The sequence below is a fragment of the Vulpes vulpes genome, chromosome 1 (genome assembly GCF_048418805.1).
Source record: "Vulpes vulpes isolate BD-2025 chromosome 1, VulVul3, whole genome shotgun sequence".
Taxonomy (NCBI): Eukaryota; Metazoa; Chordata; class Mammalia; order Carnivora; family Canidae; genus Vulpes; species Vulpes vulpes.
In genome coordinates, this window is record NC_132780.1 from 194469404 (window position 1) to 194488132 (window position 18729).

The window sequence follows — 18729 nt, forward strand, 5'->3', positions numbered from 1 at the left end:
GAGAAGCAGGCTCCATGCAGGGAGCCCGAGGTGGGACAGGATCCCAGGATCCAGGGGTCAGGACCTGAGCCAAAGGCAGATGCTCAACCGCTGAGCCGCCCAGGTAAGCTGCCGATTTAAAAGGGAACTGCTCCCCATCCCAGGCTTCAAGCGGAGATCGCGCGCAGGACCCTCCCGCCGCAGCCAGGCCTGCGGGCTCTGCACCTGCTCGCCCGCGGCCTCCGCGTTCCTACGCATGCGCTGCGGGGCGGGGGGGGGGGGGGGGAGGGCGCCGCGCAGGCCCAGTGGGCGCGCAGCGCGGGGAGGCCTCCCGTCCGTCCTCTCCTGGCCCCGCCCCTCCCGGCCCGGCCCCGCCCTCCAGGCCCAGGCCCCGCCCTCCCGGCCCAGGCCCCGCCTCTCCCGGCCCCGGCCCCGCCCCTCCCGGCCCCGGCCCCGCCCCGCCGCTCCTCCCGGGCTGCCGCCGCCTCCCTCCGGGAAGCTGAGGGATGCGCTCAGCCTCCGCCGCGGTGCAGTCACCAGCGCGAATCACGGGGGCTTCGGGGCCGGCCGGAAGCCCCCTTCCCTGCGCCCGCTCCCAGCTCATTTCCTGTCCCGCTCCGCCCGCCCAGCGGCGACCTGGCTCTGCAGGCGGGCGGCCCCGGCGCCCCGGTAGGTGGTTTGTGTACGGTTACCATGGAGACGCCGGCGGGCCGGGCGCGGCGGGCGGGCTGGGGGGCCGGCGGGCGGGGGCACCGCGCTGCTGCTGCTGCTGCTGCTGCTGCTGCTCCTGCTGCTCCTGCTGCTCCTGCTGCTCCTGCTGCTGCTCCTGCTCCTGCTCCTGTTGCTGCGCCGGGTCCCGGCCTCAGCCTGTGGAGGGAGCAGGGGGCGCCGCGGGGCGGGGAGGCCGGGTCGGCCCGGGAGGCGAGGCTCCCCCGCGGGGCCCGGGGCCTCCCTGCTGCGCGCCGCCTTCGTGCGGTTGGAGGGAGACCGGGGCCCTGTGCACGCTGCCGGGGAGGGGGCTCGCTCCACCCTGGACGGTTGTCAAGTGCGCGGCGTCTAACAGAAGCTTGGAAATGTTTATTGAACGCGAGTGATGACCCGGGGGGCCTTGCCACGGTCACAGGGCTCGTACCTGGACTCTGGGCAGCCGATAGGCAGGGCCCCAACAAACACATAACGAGGTCCACCTCTGTGCAACAGGATACAGAACAGTACATCATTCGTCCCTACGAAGCCCTTTTATTGTCCGTTCCCACGCCTGCAGGTCTCCCATCTCTGATTTAGAATTATAACTCGGTAGAGAAGCAAGAAGCAGTAGAAGTAGCCTATTTTGCGGATCAATAAAACTCTGATTAGTCGTTGACTTGGCATACCTGATATCCCATAAAATACCTAATAAAAAAATTCCTTTTCATTTAAAAAAATTTTCAATTTTTAACTTCCAGAATTTATGGAAACGCTAAATAGACATCATTCCCTTTCATTTGCAATTTCTTTCTTTTTTTTTTAATGCAGTTTTTTATTCATGGGAGAATTTTTATTGGATCTTTTCATGACACAGGGCTCCGGTACTAGTTCAATTTTTCTTAAGGGCCGGGTGCCATGCGAAAGCACTTTACACGAATTGTGTTATGTAATTATCAGAACAATCGGATAAGCCAATTATGACCATCCCTATTTTACAGATGAGGAAACTGAAGCCCGGAGGCATTACAATCCTGGCCGAGGTCACATAGCTGTGAATTGCCAAGAGAGTACTTGAACCTCTGCTCTGCACTGCCCTTAGCCACTGCCTCTTTGGGTGCTCATATTAACAGAAGAGTATTTCAAAATCACGCAAAGGGTCTGGAGTGTAAGTGGCCCTGACTCACAATGGTTCAACTTAAAGTTTTTCAACTTTACTGATGGTGTGAAAGCATATTCAGTAGAAACCGTACTTTGAGTTTTTATCTTTTCCAGGGCTAGCAATCGGCTGGCTCTATGATACCCTCTGGTGATGCTGGGCAGTGGCAGCCACTCACTGTGATACACTCACAACCATTCTGTATCCATATAGTCATTCTGGTTTAAAAAAAAATTTTTTTTAATTTAAAGACTTTATTCATTTATTTGAGAGAGGGAGAGAAAATGTGCTGGCATCCCCCAGGGGAGAGGAGGAGGCCCAGAGGGAGAAGCAGGCTCCCTGCTCAGCAGGGGGTGGTGAGAGGCTTGATGCCAGGATCCCAAGATCATGACCTGAGTGGAAGGCTGCTGCTTAACCGACTGAGCCACCCAGGCCATTCCGGTTTTTACTTTTGGCACGTTTACATTCGATGAATTACACGAGGTGTTCAACACTCATTGTAGAATAGACCTTGTGTTAGCCGATATTGCCCAGCTGTGGGCTAATGTCAAGTATCTTGAGCATGTTTGAGTTAGGCTATGTTATACTGTGATGTTCAGTAGATTAGGTGGATTGAATGCATTTTCTACCAAATGCTATTTTCAACATATGATGGGTTTTTCAACTTTTCATGAGTTGAGGAAGATCTGTATTTGATTTGCAGGCAATAGAAGGTAGAGGCGGTCAGCCTTTCTCTTTGTTGCAGACCTCTTACCTTGATAGAGTAGTGCTGCATGTAGCAAGGAGGCTCTGGTTCAAGAGACTAGGAGTGGCAAAGGTAAAGACAGGTCTTTATATTTAGGTACAAATTTTTATAAATGATGACTCTGAAACTTTCCCCCAACAAATAAGAAATGTTTTGTTAAAAATGAAGATCTCCAGTTTCAAGCTTCCCACTGCTGGTGGTGGTCATCCTCTAGAGGTCCTGTGGACATCATCAGCTCGGGACAGTGGTGCAAGACAGCTCGCAGCCTTTTTCTTCTTTCCCTTCAAAGTGTACTTCTGCTGCTTTCTTTTCAAAGGTCCCCTAGTCCTCTGACCTCACCCTTCTGGGTTTGTATTAAGTGTCCCCTCTGGCTTCTTCCTACCTTCTCAGCTGCAAAATCCTGGTGGTTCTTCTGTTCTTGTTGCCCCTCACTTGTTCTCATCTTTCTTCTCCCCTCTGTTTCGCCTTTACTCCTCCATCTCAGGCTTTCAAGACCTCATACATGGACTGTTTATCCAGCCTTACTCCCTGCCAGGCAACTTGCAGTGAAAGCAAGAAAGGAAAAGGAGACTGAATTTAATCTCATCTTACCACTTGGCATCAAGAATCAGATGCCATTTGACAGGGTGCCCAGCTGACTCAGTCAGTAGAGCATGAAACTCTTGATCTCAGGGTCATGTGTTCAAGCCCCACACTGGGCATGGGGCCTACTTTAAAAAAAGAGAGAGAGAGAGAAAAAAAGAATCAGATGCCATTTGAAATAAAGTCCCATATGCCTTCCTAATCCACTGTGACAAATGTCTCCAATCAAAGAAGCCATATTGCCTTCAGCTTGATATTTCATAGCTCAGATCTATATTGGATAATGGAGTTTAGGGGTGCCTGGGTGGCTCAGTTGGTTGAGCTCCTGACTCTTGATTTCAGCTAAGGTCATGATCTCAGGGTTGTGAGTTGGAGCCCCAAGTCGGGCTCTGCGCTCGAGGAGAGGAGTCTGCTTGAGATTCTCTCTCTCTCCCTTTCCCTCTGCCCTTCCCTCTCGCTCACAGGCGCTCTCTCTTTCTCCCTTAAACTAAGTAGGTCTAAAGAAAAAAAAGAAAATGGAGTTCAGCGATTCTACAAGTGTTGACCTTCAGCCATGCCTCACATAAAAAGCTGTGCCTCAGAGTCTGGCGAGGCAGCACCAGGTGCATATGGGAGGGGTGAGCTGACAGGAGCCAACCAGTGGCCTTGTAGAGTGTGGAGAAGGAGCACCTAACTGAGGCTGGAGGATGGGGGGAGGCATGTCTAGGAACGCTTCCTGGAGGGCCTCTAAGAATTAGTTGGCTGATTACATAAGAACTACCTGATTTTGTCCCTTTCTAGTCTTTTCCCTCCTTTCCATCTTGCACGTTCCTGCCAGATCACATCATGCTTCCAAATCTGTTAATTAATTTGCTCACCAGCTTTTTTTATTTCTTGACCTGCCAGTCAGTTCTCTCTCTGGTCCAACTCCAATCTGTATTTCCAGAGCCTGTTCTTGTCCAGTACACACCCCATATGTTCATGGCACCCTGCCTTGGCTCACTCATTGAATTTGCTGGCAGTTCCTTTTCTCCTCTAGCCCTAATGTCAGCCATTGCCACATGCTTCAAATTCAGCCCATTTTTCAGAACCCAGCTTGAGCATCACCTCCTCCAGGAAGTTTTCCTGACACTTTCTCCCAATCAGAAATCCTTCTTTTTTTTGTAATCACATAGGAGTTATTTCTTTTTTTTTTTTTATTGCCCCCATCAGTTTCTTACCTTGTGTTAAAATCATTTGAATACAAGACATTCAGCCTTTACACACCAAGAAAGCTACTCCAGTTGTGAAAATATTGGCATGTCTCTATATTGGTGCATAAATATCTGCAGCCCACCATCCTATCTTTTTTTTTTTTTAATTTATTCATGAGAGACACACACAGAGAGAGAGACAGAGACAGAGAGAGAGAGAGGCAGAGACACAGGCAGACAGGCAGAGGGAGAAGCAGGCTTCCTGCAAGGAGCCTGATATGGGACTCAATTCTGGATCCCGGGATCATGCCCTAAGCTGAAGGCAGACGCTCAACCGCTGAGCCACTCAGGTGTCCCCCCACCCCCCACCCTATCTTATGAGTAGTAGTTTGAATATCATTGGGCATAGGTGATAGCTTTTGTGCAATTGTCTAAGACTCCATCCCTCCCAAAACTGTTGTAGGAATTCATTGAGACTGCTTAGCATAGTGTTTGATATCAAAGCAAATGTGTAACTAGCCTTAGTGGTCCTTCTTGCCTGAGAGTGAAGACAGTATTTATTCCTGTATTCCCAGAGATCCAAGCATAGGGCCGTGCACATAGGAAACAATCCATACTAGCTGGATGGATTTGTTGTCAGGAGAATTTTCATAAAGTTAAAATTTCTGTGATACTGTTGTGTTATGGATCAGGTGTACTTTCCTATAAACAGACAAGCTTTCAAACTCTGAGTGAGTAAGCTGGCAAAAATCCTCTATAATAAGAAGTTGTAATTCAACAAATAGAAAGGAAAAAATTCTTCCCTTTCCCCAGAAAACACACTTCTAATTCAGTTCACTTGTATCATTGAACGCTTCCATATTTGAATTAGTGACATGTTAACATTAATGTGATCATAGATTAACTATGAAAGAGCTTACGTTATTGAAACTGCTTCTCACAATGTAACTGTTCAAGTTTGGGAGAAAGGGAAAGGAAGAGGGAGAGAGAAATTTGTGTTAGGATTTGTGGTAGGGGGCAGCCCAGGTGGCTCAGCAGTATGGTGCCTGCCTTCGGCCCAGGGCGTGATCCTGGGGACCAGGGATCGAGTCCGACGTCAGGTTCCCTGCATGGAGCCTGCTTCTCCCTCTGCCTGTGTCTCTGCCTCTCTCTCTGTGTGTCTATGAATAAATAAATAAAATCTTAAAAAAAAAAAAAAAAGAATTTGTGGTAGAAATTTACAAACAAAAAGATTTTTAGGCCCATTATTCTACATTATTTCCACCAATATTTGATCAATCTAAACTCCTGTATGCCCAAATAAAGTACAGAATTGTTTGCATTCAACCTGCATATTTACTCAGTACTTACTCAACCTGCTTAATTACTCTGTAAAAGAGTATAGTTTTCCATGCAAACTAAAATGCCAAATCTCAGTCAGGAATGATGGTCCATTATTGTTCATCCAAAGCACTTTCTCTAATCTTTATTACATTTACCAGATCACCTTTGACATTGCTAGACTTAATTAGTGCTATGTGGGGCCAAAGGAATCACAAACCTCATTTGGGCTCCGGGAAAAACCTGTTCGTTCATTGTATAGGAACTTCTCACTAAGTGGCACGCTTTCTTATTGCAGTGGGCCTTTTATTTTTTTTAATTTTTTAAAATTTTTATTTATTTATTTATTTTTGCGGTGGGCCTTTTAAAAACAAACAGGCAAACAAAACTGATAAGGCCCCTTGAGTAAGATGTGAGGGGACTGAATTTATATTATTATGCATCCAAATTAACACAGGTATCCCCTGCTTTCTGAAGGTTCCTGTTATATCACTTTGCTTTTATGCAAGACCTGCGTTAGGGCTTTCTTAGAAAAGCAAAAATCCTCTTCGGATTTCTTCTGGTGAATGAAAACAGGTATTATTGTAGGTCTTTTGTGAAAGCAAAGTGGCAGAAAGTGGGGGATACCAGATACCTCACACCGTTTCGCCTTACTAGAGCTTTCACAGGAATGCTCTGCTTTTAGATAGCAGGAGAAGCCTTACATATGGATATACGAAAAACACTTATACACATTTTTAATAACTAGCCTTGAATATTTTAAAAATAAATGGCCGGTCATATCAGAAGCATTAGAAGTAAAATGTACTTGGCCTGTCATGGTTTTTATTATTTGTATTAATGTGCATGCTTTTGGAGACTTTGCTTAAATTCAAAATCCTACATCAAAAATTCCTAGAATAGGACTGCTTATCTAGTAATTTTTTTTTTTCTGTTTTACCTTGCTAGATCTTTTCATATGAAAGGTATAGCATTAAAAACTGCAACTCGGGCAGCCCCAGTGGCTCAGCAGTTTAGCACCGCCTTTGGCCCAGGGTGTGATCCTGGAGACCTGGGATCGAGTCCCATGTCAGGCTCCCTGCATGGAGCCTGCTTCTCCCTCTGCCTGTGTCTCTGCCTCTCTCTCTCTCTCTCTCTCTCAATCTCTCTCTCTGTCCCTCATTAAAAAATAGATAAAATCTTTAAAAAAAACAAACTGCAACTCATGTTGGTTTTAACATTTTAAGAATTTTAAATTAGGGATGCCTGGATGGCTCAGGGCATGATCCCAGGGTCCTGGGACCGATTTCCACATCCCCTGTGGGGAGGCTGCTTCTCCCTCTGGCTGTCTCTGCCTCTCTCTCTGTGTCTCTCATGAATAAATAAATAAATCTTGAAACAATTTTTTTAATTCAAAAATGTCTTCCAAAGGCTAGTTTTTTAAAGTATTAGTGTTTCTCTGTAAATATTTATCTGTGCTGGCCAGTCAGGTATTATGACTGACCAAAAATCCTCATGTACAGGTGATAGATTTTCAAAAGTAATAAAGTACATTTAACACTAAAAAGAAAAAGGGCAAATGGAACAAAATATCGTTTGTAGTTTTCATCATACACTTTTACCCTAAAAACTTTTAGGGTAGGGCCTGGGTAGAACTAAACAAATGTTCTTGTTGTCTGTTGTTACATAACAACTTAATGTATAGAATCATAATATAGTAAATCCTCTTGTCTAAGGAATCATCTGTTGATTCTACTTATGGAAATGAAGTCTTTTTAGTTTCCTTGGGCATATGTCACAAAAAAATGTTTCATTTTTGCAAGTTTTTTCTAAAATTGGGCATTGAAATGTAGGAAAAATTTCCAGGCCTCTTTCTCCTTAGAGATATATTTCAGGGATCTATCTGAGTTATTGTTATTGTTGTTGTTTAAATGAACTCCTAATACCATATACTAATTAGAATTAAGTTTTTAAAATCTCAGCTGTTTTAAAGTTTTAGAGCTATCAAGGTGTCTTGCCAAGTTAACCAGGCCTCCATGGGGACACACCAGTATTTAAGAAGAATCTGCATTCCCATGGCCCTTGTGAATGACTTTAAGTCTTTATCTGAGAAAATGAGCCTGCGAAGGATATTTGATATTTATTCATTGAGGACTCTATCTCATATTGAAGGTGATTTGTATCAATTTATTTAAATACATCACAGGCAAATGTGGGGCTGAACCTTTCCCTGAGTTTACAAACTACAGCTTATAAAAGCAAATATAGCTTGGAAATAGGCCCCATCTGTCTAAATCTAACCTTAAACCAGCAGTTTATGTGGAGGGCAGTAGGCAAAAAAAGGGAAGATTTAGTTAAAATTTTAAAAGAACCCTCTCCCCCCTCAGTGTTATTTTTTCTTTCTTCTTTCTTTCTTTCTTTCTTTCTTTCTTTCTTTCTTTCTTTTTTCTTTCTTTCTTTCTTTATTTTTCTTTCTTTATTTTTTTCTAGATTGGGGAATACAAGATGATTTTCTCTTCCTAGCCTGTCCTATTTCATGATTTATCCTCTTTCTCTCCAGGTTTAGCTTTCATCCTGGCTCTCTTCCCTGCACATCATTTCCCTCAAGTGCATATATTCCCATAGGCATAACTGTACACATCAACCTATATTTTTGAAAGCTTTTCTTCCACCCTGATCTTCTAATTATAACTGCCTGGTATATTGTTAATTAAAAATTGTTTGTGACAGGGTACCTGGTGGCTCTGTTAGTTAAGTGTCAGACTCTTGATTTCAGCTCAGATCATGATCCCAGGTCATGAGATGGAACCCTACATCAGGCTCCATACTCAGTGCAGTTTGCTTGGGATTCTCTCCCTTTCCCTCTCCCTCTGCCAACCCCCCCACCTCCCTGCTCACGGGTGCTCTGTCTCTCTCAAATAAATAAAAAAATCTTTTTAAAAATTGTGACTTTTTCTAGTTTAACATAGAGGAATGCCTTAAGCATATGTGGATGTGTTTAAGCACTGCTTTCTAAAACCATTGATGAAAACAGTTAATATTTTGTACCATAGATTTGCAGAGTGTGGTGTCTACCTGAAGAACATTTGACTTTAAAAGGAAAGATGCTATCTCCAAATGACAAAAAGTTAGAAAAACTGGATCCATTTTATCGACCTTCTATGTCCAAGCAGAAGACCAGCGCAGAAATCATAAGCGAAGCACGAAATGCTTTAAGAACTGTTGGGACCCAGAGACCATTTACACCACGGGAAGACCAAAGAAAACTATTTGGGCCTACATCTTCAAGAACACCAGAAAATAGACCTCCTTCTTCTTTCAGGTAATGACATTTCTCTTGCCTGTACACTTGGATATGTAAGCCACCAAATGACACTTTCCCTTAAATTCTAGTTATGGATAGTTGCTTTTTTTTTTTTTCATTTTGATGTCTGCTAATTACACCTCTTGTTTCTATTCAAGATTCCTAAAGGTAAGTCCAGATCTTGGGTCCAAGAAGTTGCTTTGGTTTGAAATGGTGTGTAGTGGTTGCCATACCAACTATATAAAGCAATATGAACAAAGTTTTTTTTTAAAGTCTCTATATACATTTCTTCTTTTCATTATTCAGTATTTCTAATACCCCAAAAAGCAATGAAAAAAACTTATTAATAAAATGTTCTAAGTACTACGATTTTTTAAAATACTGCTTCTCCCTTAAGGTGATGCATTAAATGCTTTTGTTTTGAGGCTAGAATTAACTAACATATAGTAAAAATAAATTATTCTTCACAAACTAATATTTCTATTCCATCCCCTGTGCTAGCCTCCATGCATCCAGTTTTGAGTCATCTGATTCCAGGCCCATCTCTGGTGCTCGTCTCAGTCCACTAGAGCTTGTGAGTACTTTATATTACCATGAGTGCTGTGAAATGGAATTGGCCCCAAATACTTGGAATCAGTACTTGTATATGCTAAGGATCATATAGACTTAAGTTTACTGATAATTTATTATGAAAGCAATTTCTTTTATATTTCTTCAAATATAATATTTTATGTCTAATGAAATACTTCTACTATTTTCCTATAGTTTGATAAAAAGAAGAATTTCAGAAATAGACGATAACCTGGCAAACAGAATGTTTTACAATATTTTTTGTTTTTCATAATTTTTAAAAAATTTATGCATATAGATTATTTTTAACAGTCACATATACAAATAAATTATATATTGTGTGTACATAAGGTGCCAAAGATTTGTTACCCAAAACACTTCAGGGGTCTCTTGTCCCCTTATTCTTCATTCTACCTTTCCCAGTGGCTTTCACTTTAAACTCTTTTGGCACATTCTTTTGGTATTTATATCCCAAAAATTTAATAACAGTGTCTTGTTCCTCTCTGCCTTATGAGCTTGAGGAATTATCTAATGACTTCTCACTAAAGAAGATGAGGGTTTAACTCTTGTCTTTCCTCCCACACATCCTCACAAAAATCTCCACTGCTATTCCCAATATAGACATATCATAATTTTGGTTAGATCCCTTTTCTCTATGATTATATAAACCCTGTTTACAACTGAGCCTTGAACTAATAATGATGACTACTTCTCCCTCCGTATGCCACTTTTTGTTTTCCCTGGTGTTAATAATTGCCTTGCTTTTTTAGTTTTCTATGATTACCATTTCAATCCCAAACTCTTCCCCAGGGATCTAAATCTCCTCCACCTATTCAGGTACATGAGGTATTCTTTTTATTCATCTTTTTGGAGAACTTTCCCCACTTTCTTTCAGACCATTTACCCTTGGCACCTGGCACACAGCTTGCTTTTCCCTCTTATCATGGCTAACCTGTCTCCTGTATCCTATGTTTTTCTCTTTCTTAATTTACTTTTGGAGGACTTCCTCCAGTAGCTTCTACAGAAAAGATGTATGGGAAGTACACTATTTGAGACCTTGATTGCTGTTTTTTCTCTCTAGAAGTTTGTAGGATTTTTCTTTCTGTTTTCAGTGCTCTGAAATTTCATGATAATGGACCTTTGTGTTAGTCCATTTTCATCCACAGTGCTGGGCACTTTCAATGGAATCTCATGCCCTTTAACTCTTGGAAATGTCCTTGAATTATTTTGCTATGTCTTTCCCTCTTTTTTGTTCTGTTTGCTCTTTCTGGAATATATTATTCCAATATAGAGGAGTCCTTGGACCCATACAGTTTTCTTTTCTTTTTAAAATTTTTATTTCCCATCTTTTTTTGGAAGAGACTTTATCTTCTAATCTTTTGTTGAGTTCTTTTCATTTCTGCTTTCATATTTTTAAATTATTTAGTTATTTTTAATTTCCTAAGAGCTTTTTCCCTGCTCTAAGTTATCTTTTCTTACCTATACTATTCTTATATTTCATGGTTGTAGCATCTTGTCTGAGTATATTAATGATAATTTTGATTTTTAAATTGTTTCCTTCTTCCTTTAAAATCTCTGTTGTGTTTTGTGTTTGTGGTATGTGTGTCTTTGTGTGTGTGTGTGTGTGGCTTAAATGACAGATATTTATTTTCTCACAGTTCTAAAGATTGAAAGTCAAAGATCAAGGGGGCAGTCGGGTTGATATCTATTGAGGCCTTTCTCCTTTGCTTGTAGATGACCATCTTCTCCCTTTGTCTTTATATGGTCTTCCCTCTGTGTCTCTGTTGCACTTTTATGTTTATTTTGGTCCCTGTTTTTCATATTGAGGCTCCCCTCTAATAGCTTATGCTGTTTGTTTGGCTATTCTTATTTGAAAGTAGAAGCATGTGGAATAGATTGGTTAACCCATAGTGATACCTACCCACAACAGGGAGGTCTGGCTGGGCTGTGTTGTTGGTGAAACCACCAGGAGCAAGTATCTTTAGGGATGTTTTTGTGGCTAGTTAATTCTCTATAGAAGTATCTTCCAAGCTCCTGTTGTAGAGTGGCTCTCTATTTTATGATTCTGTCTTTTGACACCTATGTATTATTCTTAATATTCTGTAGTTTTGGGAGATTCACTAAGTTTGGGCCTATTTCCTAAAAAATCTCTTGTTCTAGAGTTAACCTAGTCAAAGCCAGTTCTTGTCAAACTGGTACAGTCTCTGGACTGCAGGATTAGATATGAGGCAAAAATAACATTGACATTTGCCTCTGTTTACGGTCACTATAATTATATTTCTTTACTGCAGAATGGTTAGATGCTATGTGCAAAGTAAAAATAGACTCAGAAATCCCCATGTTGAGTGAAATAACTCCAGTAGTTCGAACTCTTTTTGTTATAATTGATTATGTAACAGTCCGAAGTATATTTCACTACAAACTATAACTAAAGTATGGAGCCCCCAGTCAAAAAATTCTGAAAGTGAACTTATACTACCTGCCCCTCCACCTTCTTTCCTTTTTTCCATTTCACCTTTGAGGGAATCCTCTGACTCCCAGAACTACTGTCCTGGCAAACGAGGGAGTTAAGAAGAAGTAGAAGTGAAGGACAAGGGAGTGGGGAAATAGGAGACAGCTGGAGGCTGGGTCTGGAGTATACCATAGTTAAGGGGCTTACTTGCTGAAAAAATTTGTGAAAACCTGACCGACTGAACTTCAGCACTTTCTGGCTCTAGGTCACTTTCTCAGGCTAGCTTACCTTTTAAGAATTCCTCAACTAGCAGTCAGTTAAGGAAGAGGGACCAAGGAAGCAGCCCATTCCAACTCCTACATTTAACAGGTCAGCTTACCTCCTTGAGCTTATATGTTTCCCCCTCTCCCTGTTTCTGCCCTTCCCCACACCCTGCACAGTCTGGCCTGTGCTCCTCCCACCTCACACCCTCCAGCAGGCAGTAGGCTCCTTGCACTCAGGGGTGCCCTGTGCCCTGACCACTCGGGCCTCGGCTGCCTGGCCTGACTGCCTCAGCAAGGTTCCCGTTAGCACCTGTAATCATATAAGACAGGAGGGAAACATGTATACCTGGTTGCTATATTGGTATGCCCTGGTACATTTGTTTTCTTTTTTTGCAGCTCCCTATCTTCCCACGACAGCTCTGAGATGTGGAGCTGTCGGTGGTAGTAGTTATTTCTGTTTTCATTCCACTACCCTGGTTAACTGGTGTTCAGATTTATATACACAGGAACAGCTGCTCTCTTACTTTGGATTGTATGAAGTAGGAAAAGAGATTGACCCTGTGAATAAATAGAAGGTTTTGTCTTTCATCATTATTATTGTCAAAACAGAATTCTCCCTGTGTTTCCTAAACCTGCAAATTCTGGTTGTTTAAGTCGCAAATATTTTTATTAAACTTTGTATTGACATGCAGGAAAGACTCAGATCATAAGTATGCAGCTTGATAAATTTACACAAACTCACCACACTCTGTAATCAGCATTCAAAAAGAAAAAATAGATCATCACCAGCACATCAGAAACTGCCTCCCCGGGGGTGACTACTGTCTTGATTTCTCACAGCAAAGACTAGGTTTTTAAAAATTTTTTTTATTTATTTACTTTAGAGATAGAGCACAAGCAGGAAGAGGAGCAGAAGGAGAGGGACAAGCAGACACCATGCTGAGCACAGAGCCCGCCAGAGGGCTTGATCCCTGGACCCTGAGTCCTGAGCTGAAATCAAAAGTCAAAATGCTCAAATGACTGAGCCACCCATCCGCCCCCAGCATAGATTAGTTTGAGCCATTTTTTACATTTTACAGGACCTAAGCTCCAAGTATTTGACAAGTAAAAAAAAATATTTTTAAAAGAAAGGGCCTTGGAATCCCACATATACCTGGGGGTAGGGGAAATCAGGGTAAAAGAAAGCAGAATGTGAATGTCAACGCAATGGTTTTCTCCTGTCACTGTTTCAGCAGCGAGTCACATGCTGAGAATGACAGAGGAGCCCAGCGTACCTGTGGAGAAAATCAGTCATAGAGATGCACATACAATTGCCACATCTAAAGGTTATGTGCTTGTAGGAATTTTTTTTAACAGCTTACTAAGGTATAATTGATACACAGTTGTATGACTCAGGGTTTTCCAGAAAAAAAAGGAACCAGTAGTCAGATAGATACATACATACAGATATATAGGAAGAGATTTATTTTGAGGGATTGCTTCCCATGATGAGGGGGACTGAGAAGTCTGCAAGCTGCAGGCCCAGGAAAGCCAGTGGGATCATTCCAGTCCAAGCCTAAAGGCCTGAAAAACTGTGGGGGAGAAGGTAACCGGTGGTGTGTGACTCCCCATCTGGGTGGGAAGGCTCGAGAAGCAGAAGCACCGGTGTCCAAGGGGAAAAGATGGAGGATGTTTCAGCTGAAGCAGAGAAGGCGGAAACAGCCTTCCTCACTTGCAGGCATTTTTAATATTTGCTTTCTAATCTCCAAGAGACCTTTTGGGGTGTGTGTGTGTGTGTGTGTGTGTGTGTGTGTGTGTGTGTTCTGTTGTTCTACAAATGAAATCATGGCAACTTCCTGAGGTGAAATGTAGCAGACCTGCCTTCCAGTAGAACGAGGGTGACCCCACCTTTCCATGTGGTGATCCAGAGGAGCCGTGCCAAAAATTGGTCAAGGCCTGCTGTGCTGGGGTCAGAGTCAAGGCCGGGCAGATTCTTTCAATGTTCCAGGAATTTCATCTTTTTTGATTGGGCGGTTCTGTGAGAACAGTCTTTCATTCTTCAGCAGCTGGAACAAATCTTAAAACCTGACTTTCCCAGCATCCTTGATCACCTTCAAGTCCCCGGTTAGTGTCAGGGCACACAAAATGAGGGAGGGAAGGTCCTCGAGTGAAAATTTCAACTTACTTGCAATGTTCTCTGAATTCTAAAACGAAGTGAATCTTGCAAGAAAAAAGTTTGTACCGTTTTGCTCCACGAAAGCCAATTTGCTCTGCAAAGTGGAAGAACATTTTGTAGAACCTGGCAGGATGGAAATTGATGGCTTGGTTAATAGTTTTCCCTTGAAGAACCAAAAATGCTTACATGTATTACTTTATGCTTTAAGGAGTCCAGTGAGATATAGGAATAAATAATTTTAGTGAAGGACCGTAGTCAAATGGGATTTATTTTTCATTATACAAACAGCGACTGATTTTGCACTAGGAGAATGATGTCCTTTATCAAGGAGCAGTTAAGAGATTTTGATCTTGCCATCCTGAGATACTTGAGTTATTTTCTTTTGGGTAAAAATTAGCTTTGCTCATGTTCCCTTTTTATAAGATCCTTTACTTAGTACCCAAAACATTTAGGGCATCTATAAAAGAAGACATTTACTTTATTTACGTTAGTACTGTCTGGCAGACTTCCTAATCTTTGTTTCAAGATTCGAGATACCCACAGAGTATGCGCATTCTGAGATAAGAAAACCTCGTATCTACATTTAATACTGAGATTATCCTTATGTATTTAATGTTTCATGACTATAACTAAGGCACTTATTTTCCTGCATTATAAGCTTAACTTTTTTGTTGTTGTTGTTACTATTAGCTTCATGGCCTGAGTCATATTCTTGTGAAGATGTTGCAACAAGTCAGGGAGCCGAAAAAGTAAAGCGATTATGAGGGAAATACAGCATGATTTATACAGGCCAGTGAGTGTTGTCTCCTTCAGAAGAGACCTCTCTGAATTCGAAATCTTTTTTCCAGCAAGGTTGTGTCAGAGGCTAGGGTCTTGGCTCTTGAGACGTCTTGGCTCTTGAGACTTAAAAGTCACTCGGAACCAAATCTGGCAAATAAAGACTGAAGGGAGCTAGTGTTTCTCAAGCCTCCATAACAGGAATTGTACGTATGTCAATGTCCCTGCAAGAAGGAGACTCTCTCCATTTGATAGCTGGGCAGGTGCAGAGAAGTAAACAGCCTGCCCAAGTTCCCAGAACTAGCAAATGGATTACATTCCAGTTTGGTTTGATCCCAGAGGCATTTACTCTTCCCCTATAGTAGGCTGATTCTTTTATTTACCTTTTTCTGTGTGTGTGTGTGTGTGTGTGTGTTTTATAAGACTTTATTTATTTATTTATTCATGAGAGACACAGAGAGAAAAGCAGAGACATAGGCAGAGGGAGAAGCAGGTTCCCTCCGGGAGCCAGATGCGGGACTCGATCCCATGACCTGAACCAAAGGCAAATGCTCAACCGCTGAGCTCCTCAAGCATCCCTACCCTTTTTCTGTGTTTAGAAAAATGTATCTCTAAAGTCATAAAGCTAATTTTTCTTCTGTCCAGTTTATGGGTTGATTCTGGACGTAAAAAATTTCAAAAAAAAATCCTCTGAAAAATATCATTATTGAAATAAGCAACTTCTTGGAAGAAGAACTCTAATATGTTCTAGTATGTTCTATATTTTATTAATGTATATGAGAAAGTGAATGTTCAAAATTATGTGTCATATATGATAGATAGCCTCACCTATTTTACCAAATCATCTGACATGAATTTCACACTGGATTTCTAAAAAATTTGTTGGTTTACCCATTGGACTTAGAGTCACTCATTTCATATATTACATAAGTGACTTTAGGAACTTTTAATTGGATTGTTTTTGGTTAGAGAGCTAAAAGCACCTGTGACCATAAAAATTCCTCTTTCAAAAAAAAATTCCTCTTTCATAAACAGATAAGCATATTACAGTTGGAGGGAGGAGGGGTGGATCACCAAGCAACACCAAAAGTGGGAGGCCCCTGTAAGAAATTGGAGGCCACCACCATCTGGAGGTGAGACCACAGGGTGCTCTGAGTGGCATGGTGCTAAGTGCTTCAGTGCTAGTATTTTTTAGTCTTTAAGGAATTGGAATTTTGCCAGTAATGTTCCTTTTCTAAGGGTGTCAGCAATTCTTGAGATGTAGAATTTATCTGAGAGACAGATCACAAGCCATGGGGAGGGGCAGAGAGAAAGGGAGAAGCAGACTCCCCACAGAGCAGGGAACCTAACTGGGGGCTCAACCCCAGGACCTGAGATCATGACCTGAGCCAAAGACAGCCACTTAACTGACTGAGCCATCCAGGCTCCCCAAAACATTTAAAAATATATTTATTCATTTGAGAGAGAGAGAGAGAGAAAGCATGAATCGAAAGGAGGGTCAGAGGGAGAGAAAGACAGAATCCCCACCGAGTTTGGAGCACAACCCAGGGGCTCACTCAGGGCTCCATGCAGGGATTGCCAGGACCCCAAGATCAAGACCTGAGCAAAAGGCAGATGCTTAACCAAGCAAGCCACCCAGGCCCCGCCCCCCCAAAAGAAAACATTTTTATATAAGTCCAAGACAACTTCTTATTCTTATGTTTTAGACTTTATAATCTAAATCATTCAAGGATTTTCATATTCTTAAAAAAATACTTTTGTGGAGTCCAAAATATGTAAAGAGAGTGTTTATGTTCCACAATATTTCTTGGCATATATTGGTGCTCAGTAACTGCTCTCTGAGCTGGCCAGAACACAAAAGTTCAGAAAAACGTTTTGAATACATTGTATGGAATTTTATAGTGTCATAGAGAGATCTGTTTGCTAGCACGGATAATTTGTTTGCTCAAACATGCTAAGCATGGTAACAGAGTACTTAATATATTTGACAAAAACAATGAAAAACTGTTATACATATAACACATTCAATAAAATGGGCCAATGAGATGTAGAATCAAGTGGCCGGGATGAAGCCAAGCAGAAAGCCCTGTGTTCTTCTGGAAGTGTCAGCGCCAGCTCCAGAGCGGTAAGTCCTGTTTGAGACACAGAAACTCATGCCAATTAATTGAAAAATCTCTTTCCAGAAACCGAAAGCTCCAGCATCTCCAACCACGGAGGAGGATCCTTGCCTTGCCTTTCCTAAACCCCCAGTGGACCCTGCGAAGATTAGAAGAATAAGCAGTGCCCGGGCGCGCTTATTCCGGGCGGCCTCCCAGGGGACTCTTCTGCCGGACAGGACCCTTCCTCCCACTGAGTGTAAGGCTGGGGTTTCATCCTTTGAAATCTGAGGGTGGGCATGTTTTTTGAATTTGCACACAAAAGCTATTTTTACATGTTTTTTTGAATTTGCACACAAAAGCTATTTTTACATCTTTTTTTTTTTTTCCAAACCCCACAGGATTTTTACATTAACTAACAATAATGTGCAAACCTGGTTAAGGAGCATTGTTTATATATTCTTCTGGGCATGTATGAAATATACCTAAGTGGCAGATTTTTTTAAAAAAAAGTTACTTGGTAGGAAAAAAAATATTAGGAGGTTTTCTAACGAAGGAGTTCACTTATATTGGAAATAAATGACTTTTTTAAATTAATTAATTTATTTATTTATGATAGTCGCACACACACAGAGAGAGAGAGAGGCAGAGAGAGACACAGGCAGAGGGAGAAGCAGGCTCCATGCACCGGAAGCCCGACGTGGGATTCGATCCCGGGTCTCCAGGATCGCGCCCTGGGCCAAAGGCAGGCGCCAAACCGCTGCGCCACCCAGGGATCCCTAAATGACTTTTACATTAGAGTTCAGACAGTGGTTAATTTCATGAGGCACATTTGAGATTCATGTCATGTGCCCTAAGCTTAGGTCTTTGAAAATAAATACCTTTCCAACCCCACGTGACAATGTAAGCAGAAGTTGGATGCGGTTTTTCCAGTTCTTTTCCACAGAATTGCCGGTGGGCGTCTAAACCTGGAAACAGAGAAGCTGCAAACCTCACGTTCTAAGGTGTGTCCCAACCATTGGAATCACCCCTGTCCAGAGTATACCAAGAGAATTTTTTCAGATTCTGCGGGAAATGACCCATTAGTGAGATGGCAACCAATTTAGTGAATCACCAGGAGTAAATAAAATGAAATAGAATAGAATAGAACATCAGGGCGTAACATAGATAGTAAGGGTAAGCCTCAAAGAATCCTTGCTGTAGTCATGTACCTGTGTGTCCAGGGTCGTATTATCAATTTATTATATATTTATATTAAACTATATTGTGAAATTATTATTACTATGGGTAGCCAAAAAGTTGGAAAACCACTTTCCTAGGGGCTGAGAGAACTGGCTCTCCTTCAGTCAATAAGGATGGATGAAGAGGGGTAGGTTTACAGTCACAGAGAGGAGATTACCCGAGGATGGATCCCCAGAGTTACAAGCCGCCACCTGAGGATCCTACTTGTTTGACATATAAGCATTTTCTTTTAGTCACCAGTATTTACATG

General features: G+C 42.1%; 1 protein-coding gene across 2 annotated transcripts in view; it reads left to right on the top strand.

Moving 5' to 3' along the window:
- The first annotated feature begins 441 nt into the window (after positions 1–441).
- The window catches only part of ARMC2 (armadillo repeat containing 2), a 104638-nt gene continuing 86350 nt past the window's right edge, over positions 442–18729 (top strand). The window contains exons 1-4 of one of the 2 annotated variants that reach the window (XM_072738396.1): positions 442–648; positions 8674–8942; positions 9426–9498; positions 17325–17496. In XM_072738396.1, the coding sequence (XP_072594497.1) occupies positions 8725–8942; positions 9426–9498; positions 17325–17496 (463 nt within the window). In that variant the 5' untranslated portion in view covers positions 442–648; positions 8674–8724. The remainder of the gene's footprint in view (positions 649–8673; positions 8943–9425; positions 9499–17324; positions 17497–18729) is intronic. The other variant, XM_072738398.1, reaches the window with a different exon arrangement.